An 11900-nucleotide genomic window follows, 5' to 3' on the forward strand; every position below is an offset into this window, starting at 1 on the left:
GCCAGTAGCCAAACAGCTTGTTCTTGGCATTACGTAAGCACAGCAAAACCACGCGTGGGGTGAGGTGAAGAAACTGTCGGGACTTTTACAGGTAGATCTACAAGGCTACATTGCTCGTGTTCGGGTTTTTCTCCTCGCGATCGCCCAGACCAGGACGTCCCCGCATCAAAGGTACAGTGAAGAATGAAGCCTAGAACTTCTTGATACTACATGCATGTTTTTCTCGGGTCGAAACTGAGACGACTCGACTGCATAATTGAGGTGACACACTGCCGCCGGATCGCCGATCTGCGGAGCTGTTACGCCGTAGCCCGTTTTGACATACCACTGAGACACTGGGTTAAATTTTGTGTCACGTGATCTCGCTAGCAAGATCGGGCATCGATCTTGCCATACGTATACCATGGTATACCCGTACCGCCAGGCGGCTCGCGCTTGCGCGATCATGAGATGAACTGCAAGGGGGCATGCATACCATGCGGTACACGGTCGGTCCAGCAAGATGTTACGCGCTAGCGAGTGACTCGACCACGAAAATCTCCCCCAGCTGGAGGCCATACCAGTCTCGGTTGAGCTGCTCTCGGAATAATAAAGTGGGCCGACTATCAAGCAAACTCTGGCATATCTCCGCGAGCGGTTAGGGTGAAACTTCAGCATTGAATTTTGTCTTTGGCCGTCCTCCCATGCTGTGCAACCAAAGAGAACCGCTGATTGCCATTTCAGCTCTATTTCTGGACCAACGCGGACTATTCGCCTGGCCTGAGTCACAACCGGGAAGCTTCGCCGCAAAACGCAATCTACAGATGAAAGCTAGCGTGGTCGGGGTAAGTGAGACCTTCAGCTAGGTGTGTTTGTGTGTGCGTGCAGTGTGCCACCACGATAATGTGTTCTTCTCAAGACTTGTGATGTACTTGTACATAAAATAGTAGGTAAAAAGAAATCGGGTGTGCACTGGAGGACGTTTTGAAAGTTAGTGCAAGGAAAATTCTTCCCTGACAGCACATACAGTGGCAAGGAAATTGCGGCCTCATCGGATCAAAACGCCGTTTTGCTCACTCCTGCTTCAACAAGTGTCGGACCATTTTCGCTTTCCGCTGCTGCAGGCTGTTTGCGCTGCGGGATACGAAATCGCCAGGCGTGCGGCACGCTTGCTTCTGTAACGCGTGCACGCGCCATATCGAGAGTTCATGGGATTTGCCGGCCCGCCAACATATCCTCGACAGCCCCTTTTAATCAGGCATACTGCCGCTTCACCATTTGGTAGTTTTCTCGACGAGTAACACCGATATGCCTCGTGAATGCGTTAGCCCCGGGGGATCAAGGAAGCTGTTCTGGAGTGACAATGAACAGCGGAAGAACCAAAACAACAGCGGTTATCCCGCGGTAGCACTTGCTCCGCGCGCCCCAGGTTCGAGACGTCGCTCACAGGTGCTGCCTGTGGAGAGGATTTCCTGCCTTTCCGCGGCGCTGACTCAGCTTGTACACTGGTCAAGGAAAGAAAGTACATCCGTCGAGCACTGGGCCAAGTAAATTAAAGTATCCGTCGAAGTTGAACTTTTGGTCTGGCGGGTAATTAGATGAAAGCGTTTGCAGGGTGGCGCTCAGTTTTCCTAGGTGACCCTAAGACCATGAGTTTGTACAGTTGAGCTGCAAATGGTGGGACGGTAATCCAATCATAAGCTAAGAATGGAGCTGCAGCGGATAAAATGATTAGAAGCACATGATTGTGACAAGGTATTAGGCAAGGCATGAAAAGCAATGCTCTTTGTGAAACCAGATGAGAACAGTGCACGACCAATTCAACAACAGACTAGGGGCCCTGACTGGACAGGTTCACTCCTGAACTAATTACTTACTTCAACATCATTGGTGGTACCTGAGTATATCTTCAGGTGGGGGTGACTGCAATGGAGTAAAATTAATATCACCTGAATAAAGTGGTGAGTCACCTCCACCATTAAACTGCGCTCTTTAGCCGACTAGACCCTCCTGCACACAACCATCACCATTTTCTTCAATGGCCGAGAGCGCTCTGTCGCACCCTGTAATAATGAATAAAGTGGGGGAAATCAAATTCTGCCCAATCCCTGACTCATTAGCAACCTTGACAGCTTATGTGAATGTGAAATTGGGAGCAGCGTGAGAGGCAGGTGTGACATTATGTTGCTTATCAGGGTGATTGAAGCTGCCAGGCGGGTAAGAGAGAAAGCAGAGAGAGGGGAACACAAGATTGACGGGAGTCTCTATTTGATTGGGCACCGTAATCTTCGCAGCAGCCTGTGCTCAACACCATTCAAATATCAGTCAATGGCATCCAAGGGCATCTGGTATGGCTTCTAAAAAGGGATCAAGTGCACTGTATACAGACATCAGCATGATATAGCAGTGTTGAATTGGACAATATGGTGTTGCATTGCATCATAATTGTAGTAACCATACTTTGTACACACATTCAAATCTATGGGAGTATATTATAAGAGTGTAGTGGTTTTCTAGTGATTCTGGACAGCATGTGGATCAGTGTTGGCGTAGAGTGGACAGCATGTGGAGCAGTGCTGGCGTAGAGTGGACAGCATGTACACGGCGGTACACTGTACGCAGTTGATGATTAAGGGTAATAAAACAAATGTTATACAAAGGGAATGAGTGGCATGGTGCACCTGGTGTTCCTCGGCTGTGATTCTCTAAGCGCGAGGCTCAGTGGAACACTGCTTTGCGGGCAGCGGGTCTCTGTGTGAACTTTTCTGCTTGAAGAACCCACTTCTGTTTTGGTTAGCCAGGTGTGAGGTGAATGTTACACGGCAGCTCAGCAGGCTTTCACGGCATTTTCAGGGATTCACAAGACTCCCTGGTAGCTCCTCTTCCCTCTCTGTGCCACTGTGTTGGAAGGATCACTGCAAATAGCCACGGTACTTACTGCCCAGAATGGTGACAAAGTTGTGTGCATAGCTGCTCTAGCCTCTGGCCAATATCAATTAATCAGTGCGAGGCAATCCACTGCTAGTACTATGCAAATACCACCAAGGAGTTCTTGTTGTCCTATCAGGACTCCCGAAATATCCACTGCATGGTCTAGAAGAAGTCGCTATTTTTAAGCCCCTGCACTTTGAAAAGCAATGAGACAACCATCAGACAAATTTGTTCCACTGGCCACTCCAGGTACAACATCCTTTCATAAGTTGTGCCATTCCTATGGCGGTAATCGTTGGCTCCAGCGCCCTCCTGCTTCTGCGTTTTGCTGGGGGCATGTGATAGAAATGTGTCCTCAATGAATCAGCCCCTACAAAGGTGATCTGAGTTAGCTGTAGGATTGAGAAGGAAGTGCTGCAAGAAGTGCCATGGATGCCTATTCGTCTAGAGTACACATCTACACACTGTTGTGAAGCAGGTCTCTTCCCCTAGCACTGCAGAATTCTACTACTTCAGGAGCTGTTGCAAGATCAAGGAAGCTGCTATCAGTAGATGTTCTAGATCAGGAAGACCTGTTTGTTGGGGAATTTCTGCCGTTTTATTGTTTTATTGTACTTGAAGTACTGCTATTAGTTGCATGTTTCGTGTTGAAGTTGACCGTTATCTGTACTAGGGTAGTAGTTCACGCATTCGCTTACGTTGAGTGGCAACAGCTTGCTTGAGAAGAGACAGGGGAGATGTTAGAGAGGCAACAGCAACAGCAAATGTGATGTAGAACACAGATGTGATTTAGTCAACTGTGATACTGCTCTGCATTTCAGTCAGTGCTCAAGCACTAGCATACGTGTACACTAGGCAGGCATTCCTCGCGAATCGTGAACAAAACCAAGAGCTGGTGTTTCCTGGTTTACAATGTTCTACACCTGAGCTAGCTTCTGAGAAGACAATAATAGATGTACAAATACGTGTTCTACATTTGCATTTCCAGTTTCAGTGTAGTTGGGAAAGGGTGGCCCGCAAGTGCCAGCTTTCCATATGTCACTCGCATCTCTTTAAACTGGACAGGAAGTTGGATGGTGTACACACATTGCCTGTCGCTGACGAATCACACAAGCAAAGTGTTTACCCTGCGCGATGTCGTGGCATGGTAGACACACTGCTCTTCGGATGTCCCAAAGTGCCATGGGTAGATGTGAGTGTGTGTGCATGTACATGTGTGTGTGTGTGTGCGTGCGTGTGCTGTGCATCGCACGTCTTTCTTACTCGTGTCTTTGTCAGTACCACTAGCCATGCAGGACCCTAATGGTGAGAGTAAGTCTGGCAGGGGTTACTCCAGTCTCCAGTAGTTCACCTTTCTAAGTGACATGGAGTTTTCTGGAAGAGGACCTACGCTCTTTCACTACAGCCAAGTATCCACGTTCCATAGTGCAAATCCTTGCTTAGGGGGCGTACTCAGAAACTGTACAAGTGCAAGTTGAGATTGGCTGATGTACTGCAAAGTGGCATTGACCTTGAGGATTAGGGTGTGTGTTCCGCTGAGAGTGGCATTATTGTGACAGGACTTGGATGTCTTGAAGTGTCCCTTAGGAACTTCGGGCCTTGGAACATGGGAAACTGTCAGTAATAGCTGTATTACATTCTGCTCGTTTAAGGTACTGGTATGCTAAACCACTCATTAGCATCCCAAGATCTGAGTGCTTGTCCACAAAAGGTCAGTTCTCTCTATGGCTAAGTCTTGGATTACTGGAGCCATCCCTGGGTCACTGGCCAGCCATGCCACAGGCATGCCAAGCTGGGGCTAGTCGGAACTAATGCTTCCCTAGCTGTCGCAGCAGTAATCCTGGCGTATCTGCGAATGCTTATCTGACCAATCACTCTCTCTCTCTCTCTCTCTCTCTCTCTCTCTCTCTCTCTCTCTCTCACTACCATTGTTTCTGGTTTCTCTCCGGCGATTTATGATTTCCGGACTCTGGGGTGAAGTGGAAGCCCCGGTCCTTCCACCAGTCGGCCTCCTTAGCTACTGATGTGCTTTGCCATTAGGTTTGACAGCCCATCTGTCTAATGTGATGCTGTCTGAACACTTTTCTCGTTGCATGTTGTGCAACTTATACCTTGGCAAGAGTCGGGATGTGCGATCAGGATATTACAGTCAGCAAAATTAAATGTTGACTGGATCTTAGCGTAAGATAATCACATGCAGGATGGAGTAGGGCTACATAGTAGAGCGGTTCCTGGCACGCACAGTTAGGTGGACATGCTCAGTGTAAGTGATAACTGCTGTTCAGAGCTTTTCCTGGCACGCACAGTTAAATGGACATTCTCAGTGTAAGTGATAACTACTGTTCAGTTAGAAGATAAAATTGTCAGGAAAAGACTTGCGCTGATAGTGGTGCGACATGACTGTGTCATATCTACCAGATTCTCAGGGTTCTGCGGGACGCGCGGAGAGAGGGGGGGCTATGAGGAGTCCAGCTGGGTATGCTGGTCGTGGCCTTGCACCTTTCCACTGGCAGCCAGCAGGTGTCCATAATTATGGCATATATCTGTTCAGTCTCTGTGCACCGCAGGCATGAGTAAGCAGCGTGATAAAGTGTGCACCTAGGCTTGTGGCAAAAGCCGTCCACAGATGTGCATGCCTGATTGTAGCCGAGGAGAGGATCCAAGGAGACTGGCTGGTCGTGGCAGTTTCTTGCTGTTCTTGAAAGTAAACACTCCCAGCATGGGTACATGTGCAGCTGATTCTTGTATGTGTGAAGGACTTTAAAGGACTACATACACATTAGGTTCAAACTTCAAAGGCTTCTCCATTGTCATCCACCCTGGACCCCATGCTGTGGTGGCTGCTGGTGGTGCGCTGTACAGCTGAAAAGCAAACATTTTCTGACAGCAACCACTTCTGCTCAGACCGAGGGGTGTGTTCTAAGCCGCTAACTGGCCACATTCTGTGGAGACCATCATCTCACTTGCTTGATAATAATCTCGCGGTGTTAGCAGTATCATGCCGTCCAGTCTGCATGCTGACACCAGTGCCTAGAGGCGTGTTTATCACTGGGAGTAAGCATCACACCACCATGCACCCCTTGACAGCAGTGCAGTGCACTGTTGAAATTTCCTTCGTTGTGTATAATGATTATAATACTGTAAGAGTTCAATTTCTAACGAGGCACAAAGTATAGCGTTTAACAAGAAAAATCCATTGTCAACTCAAGAGACGTTATTGGTGTGCTATTCTTCCTCTCTTCTGTACTACATTCCTGAAGATGGGCCTTGCCCGAAAATTCGAATGACTATCTCTTTTTTCTTTTAGTGATTGGTGTAGCCCAGAGACCGTTTGGAGAGTGTGGTGAAGATGTACGGATCTTCCGAGAGAAACAGAATCAGGGTGTGTGATGGCAGGGTCGTTAAACTTTGTACCCGCCAAGTGGGAAGGTTTTGCAAATCCTTAAAGACTTCGGACATGTCACACTCTCAACTCTTAGAGTATTCATTTCTAAAGGCACTGGCAAATGTAGATAGTAACCATGGGTGTAAATGTACTCAGTACCCATTGTTTTCTGGCTACCAGCCGGGGGTGCAGCATGGACAAGGAACCGAAGGCAGAATGCTTGTCTTAGTGTGCGGCCAGCTTGTAACGCTGCAAAGAAAGGTGATCACTTCGAAAGGAGAGTTGCTCTTCGGAGCCAGGTCGGATACAAGTCTGCTGAAGTATGTGGCGCAATCAAACTCGCCACAAGGCGGAGCACAGTTAAATGCGATACGGCAACATACCAGTGTTGCCAGTAGATGTACTGCTCGTTTTCACGGTGACTCGAACGCATCACAATACTACATGCGCATGTACGTGTGCGCAGCAAGGGTGGCATCACAGGTCAACACACGCCATTATGTACGCTTACTTGAAGTACACTGCATGTACGGAGAGGTTGATCAGAGTACATGTACAAGTGCTGTGTTTATCAATTTGCCCAGGGAGTGGCAGGCCTTAACAATATCCCCTGGCTCTTCATTCAAATCTACCTCTCAGGCTCTGGCTCAGTGTATCCCAAACCACTATAGCTTCATTTGGCCATTAGAAGACCATTGGGGCTGGAGGTTTCTGCCACGGAGCTGCAGGAATCGCACCAGTTGTCCACAAGACTAATCTAGCGCTTTGCCAGATTAAGTGAGCTGATCCATATGAATGCTTCTCTTGCGTAAATAAATCAATTACCGCACTGCTAGGCCAGACAACTCTCCTTTCCCAAGGTGTGACAATAATCGCCGTTTGGTCATCCTTCAGGTGGCAAGTAGCTGTCAAGATTATGGGTGGTGATGGTATGTCTTTGCTAACCATCTGCACCAATGCTTAGCAGGCAATAGTTATGTAATCAGTGCGAGCAGCCTTAATCAAGCACGCAGTTATGTCTTGATACCAATTACTGATGGGTCCAAGCAAGCAGCCAGTAACAAGGTTAGGCCAGTGGGCTGTGAATGGCAGATCCAGCATCAGCAGAAGTAGCACATGGGCTATAGCAGTGTCCTGTCACATGTACCTATCACCTATGAATGGTCTTTTTTCAAAATAATTGGTTGAGATGGCAAAAAGTGAACCCATTACACTCATCCCCAGTAGTCCAGAGCATCGAACTGGATATGGCTAGAAGCATTACGATATCCTACCTGCACTTGCTCACTGCCATAAACTGGTCACCTGAGTCTCCCCGAAAGAGAGGAGAGAGACGCAAAAGGATGTTATGCAGCCACAGGCACAGGAGAGTATCAGCAGAATGCTGACTCAATGGGCAAGGGAGCATCATGCATGAAGAGAGTTTGCCCCAAGGACCCACTACTTGCAGCGTAACCAACCTATGAGAAACAGTCAGGTGCCGAAGGCCTTAGAGTCCCAACACCGTCTCAAGATCACAGCAGGATGCCAACCAATTCAACAAGTAAACCGTTTAAAACTGTTACTGCTGACCCCATTGGTCCAGCTAGTCAGCTTGCCTGCCACCACACTCAGTTGAACAAGTTGAAGAACATCCACCGATAGGATCAAGTCCTGAGTAACAGTTAGAGGCTGCTACACTGATGGTGACATGGTGACAGTGGGAGGTGCTCCTGTTCATTAGTCCTGGATCAACATGCACCAAACCAGTGCGGGGCAGGTACAATAGTGTTAAATACACACACACGGAGAGTTTTAGGAGCTAGAAAGAAGTGAGGTTCCCTTCACTAGGCTTCAGGCAGTAGAGAGTGAGGGTTCAGTTGAGGACTGGAGGAGACATGCTTACCCGCGTAACTGTGAGCCTTGATATGGAAGATGAAGTGGACATCGGTGTTGATCCAGGGCACTTGAGAAGCACTTGAAATCATTTTGTAAAGGTATGTTAATCACAAGTGCTCTATGGCACTGCAGTGAGACCAATTGCCTGGCAAAGCCCACAGCAAGGATCCAGGACCAGGGCAAAAACGGATATGGCTACACCTCTCACCAGTACTTTTCAGCCTGGCAGTGGCAGCAGCAGCAGTAGCAGTTCAGACCTCCTACCGCGCCCGTAGCGTCCAATGGTGGGTGTACTACGAAGTACTAGGATGTCCAACTCCTTAGCATGTTACTGCTTACATAACCAGCGTCTCAGTTTCTCAGTTCCGTATGTAACAATTCGTAACACCCCCGATTACATACGTAGCCTCTGTCTTAGTCCAGTGTGTGACACTCCCTAGCATCATACTGCATCCTGCCAAAGTTACGTAACCGGCGGTTCGGATTAGTTTGTGAAACTAGTTTAAGGCAGAGTCGGACTCAAAGACTTCTCTCGAACTTCTGAAAGGCCCTGAGCAACAAATGGAATGTGGCGTCCCACCAAGAGCTCGCCATATTAAGAAATGACGGGGTATGTGTTATTGCTGATGGCTAGGCTTCTCCAAGATCAGGGACTTGTACTTGCACTCCAGCTGAGGGCATAAACAATGCCAATTTACATCTCCGCATCAGTCACAGGAATTGACCAAACTAGGAAAGCTAACGGTGAAGCCATGAAGGTAGGAGCAGTGAAACCAATGACGCTGGAGCTCTGTTTAGACCACATGTGAAGCTGTCATGCAGGTGGCAAGTGCTGGCGGCAAGATCACACCAGCTTTACATGATTCAAGGAGAAAAAAACAAAGCCGCCATAGCATAGCACTCGCTTCATTGTCAAAAAACCATCCACCATCCTGCCGCCAGCCAAGCACAGCTACCAACTGAGAATTTACTGCCCAGACAGCTATTGACAACACTGGCTATAAAAGCCACCTTGACTTACAAGAAATAGTCATGCCAAGGCAACAGGAAGTTGAGAAGTTGGAGCAGACCTGCTGTAATTAATTGAATTTCCCCAAGAGTCTGACCTGGTTTGTGGTTCCTTCAGTGAAGTTTCCAGACATTGTCATTGATAATCAGCCCAGCAAACCAACCATAGTGGGCAAAGCTAGCTAAATACGGAAGCAAGTACATCAAAGTGGGTGTAGAGCTTTCCCAGTTGCTGAAGAAGCGGGTATTCAGTGGCGTAGGGCTGTTGCAATAGCTGGGTGCACAATTCTTTTTCTGCTGGTAATCCGTATTCATTTCTAGACTCCAGGTAATTATTATCACCTGTACATGTATTCTGTACTTTCAATGATTGTCTCCATTGCTCTAGCATGCAGCCATGACTGCTACACTAGCAGGTACAGCCGGACAGCTCTACTCTTGCCTACTGACAAAAGGGAATGAGAGCGGCAAAGAGCCTATTCACATCTGAGATAGGGAAACAAGGGGGTAGGCCAGCTAAGAGCGAGTAGACTATGTCAGGAATGAACACGTCCCATACAAAAACACTTAGAAATGGACAGCCTATTGTTCTATGGGTCAGTGTGGCAATATAAAGCAGAGGGCTCTCGGGGATGATGTTGCCAAAGTATTGACCATTCTCCTGTATCATGTGTTCTTGTTGTTCCCACCAGGTTCTTGGACAAGCCTGACGCCCTAGCAAGCTACGGTGATTCTCTCTCTCTCGGTGATCAACGGATTTGTGATTCTCTCTCCATTGCTACATACTCATGCCAGTACCGGTAGAGCCTTCGCAAGCACACAGGATGGTGATGCTGGCTGCTGTCCTCCTCTTGTCACTGAGGTCTCAGCTGGCAAATTGCTTGTCACTGCCACCGCCCAATGTCGAGCTGGAGTTCCCGAACGAGACGCGCATTGTCGACCCCGATTTCCCGCAGTACTGGCAGGTTCCACGGCACTATCTCGTCGAGCAGAGCCCAATGTCACTGGGTGCCGCTGGCGCGACAACGGAAATCCGCGGCCCGCCCCTCACCACACCGTCGAGAACCTCGCCAAAGCCCAAGAAGCGGACGCGCTGCAAGCCGCAGAAGGAGAAGTACCTGATGAAGCTGCTGGCAGACTACATTCCCCTATTGCAACAGTTCACGCCCATCGCCCTGTGCCCGAGTGTGCGTCGCCAGCAGTCGGCCGCACGTCGCCCGCAGGAGCAGAACGCGACACGCACCAGGTTCGACTGGCCGCGGACGTGTCGGCTCAACGAGGTCGGCCCCAGGACGCAGTGCCCGTACAAGCTGTCCTGCAGCTACGACGCCACGCGCTACCCGCCGCTGCTGTACGAGGTGACGTGCTTGCAACGCAGGGCGCTGACGTGGGGCCGGCGCAGCGAGCCGTTCGTGGGCTGTGCCATGCGCCGCGAGTGCACCATTGTCACCCAGTGGGTGCCCGTGCTGCGCCTGGCCAGCACTACCAGATGCGACAGCCAGGGCCGAGAGCAGTGGATACCGACGCGAGAGATGCTTCCCGTGCGCTGTGCATGCCCATCGCCTGTCTACAGCGGCTGATGTACTCGAAAGCAAGTGACCGAGAGAGAGCGGACACGAGTACTAGCGGCGCCGGCTCATCCAATCTCTGGGAAGCGACTGTGTGGAGAGGACACGAGCTGTTGGTGACGCCGGTTACGCAGGAGGCGCACTGTGTTCAACCGAGCAGAGCGGTCCAACTGCTACAAGCCCACCAGCTCTGGGGCAGTGTCTGGAGCTGAAGAGGCCATGCTAGTTGAAAACGGGCTGTGGGACAGAACCCTCAATGAAGTGAACACATCAATGCCTTCAAAGACTGGTAAACTAACTTGGACAACATACTACCTAGAAGTGACGTAATACCGTTGATTTGCTCCTCACATATTCAGGATTTAAGTACAACAATTGCCCCCTCCCCGTCTTTAACACATCCATGAGCTACACTTGAGTCAACCCCTTCCCTAATTCCTACACTAAACCCTATTTATGCCCCCAGTGAGAAAGAGCCTAAGAAATATAAATGACATGAAGCTACCCTGCACCCCATCCCCAGACACACACACACACGTGTCTTGAAACAGATATCCCCCTTCTCTTGACATCATCCTGCACAACAGGTAGCGTTAAAGAATAAGAGCTGTTGAGTCCGGCGGATTGTTCGTGAGTATCACGCTTGAGATTTGAGATGGTCACTGCTGCCACAACACTGAATTTTGCGCTCTACAGCAGTAGATAGACACATTACTATCACCACACGCCATTTACTAACACTTGCAATCCTCCTCTATGCTTAGCATTCCGTGCGGAGAATGATTTGCTGAAACATCACCACTGTCGTTGTGTGCGTCGTGTGTAGCCATTGCTAGTCTATCCTGCTGCTGTGTCCACCTGTGCTGCTGCTGCAGCACGTGCTGGCAATGAGTGTGCACCATTGGACTAGACAGCTTGGAAAGAGTGGCTTGGCTTGAGCTTGGCATCATACCCAGGCAGCAGGCACTCAGGGCATGATTCTCCCTCAGACCTGAGCCAGAATGCTCCATGAATAGCGAAGCCAAGGTGCACTTTCACAGAAACACTCTGGTTCACAAAGCAGCTAGGTTTCACTTGGGACATTTGCTTTGTTGATTGTTCCTAGCACGACCGCTATCAGCAACAAACTCCTTTCGAAAAACAAAAGTGTC

General features: G+C 49.2%; 1 protein-coding gene across 1 annotated transcript; it reads left to right on the forward strand.

Moving 5' to 3' along the window:
- Window positions 1-541: 541 nt before the first annotated feature.
- Window positions 542-11547, forward strand: LOC135818413 (uncharacterized). The gene is made up of 2 exons (XM_065331783.1): window positions 542-824; window positions 9874-11547. The coding sequence occupies exon 2, from the start codon at window positions 9970-9972 to the stop codon at window positions 10759-10761; it is 792 nt and encodes a 263-aa protein (XP_065187855.1). The 5' UTR covers window positions 542-824; window positions 9874-9969; the 3' UTR covers window positions 10762-11547.
- Window positions 11548-11900: the final 353 nt, after the last annotated feature.

Source organism: Sycon ciliatum, chromosome 5 (genome assembly GCF_964019385.1).
Source record: "Sycon ciliatum chromosome 5, ocSycCili1.1, whole genome shotgun sequence".
Taxonomy (NCBI): domain Eukaryota; kingdom Metazoa; phylum Porifera; class Calcarea; order Leucosolenida; family Sycettidae; genus Sycon; species Sycon ciliatum.

Bases quoted from the DNA above. Each gene is read 5' to 3' on its own strand.
- LOC135818413 (XM_065331783.1), top strand. From the start codon at position 9,970: ATGCCAGTACCGGTAGAGCCTTCGCAAGCACACAGGATGGTGATGCTG.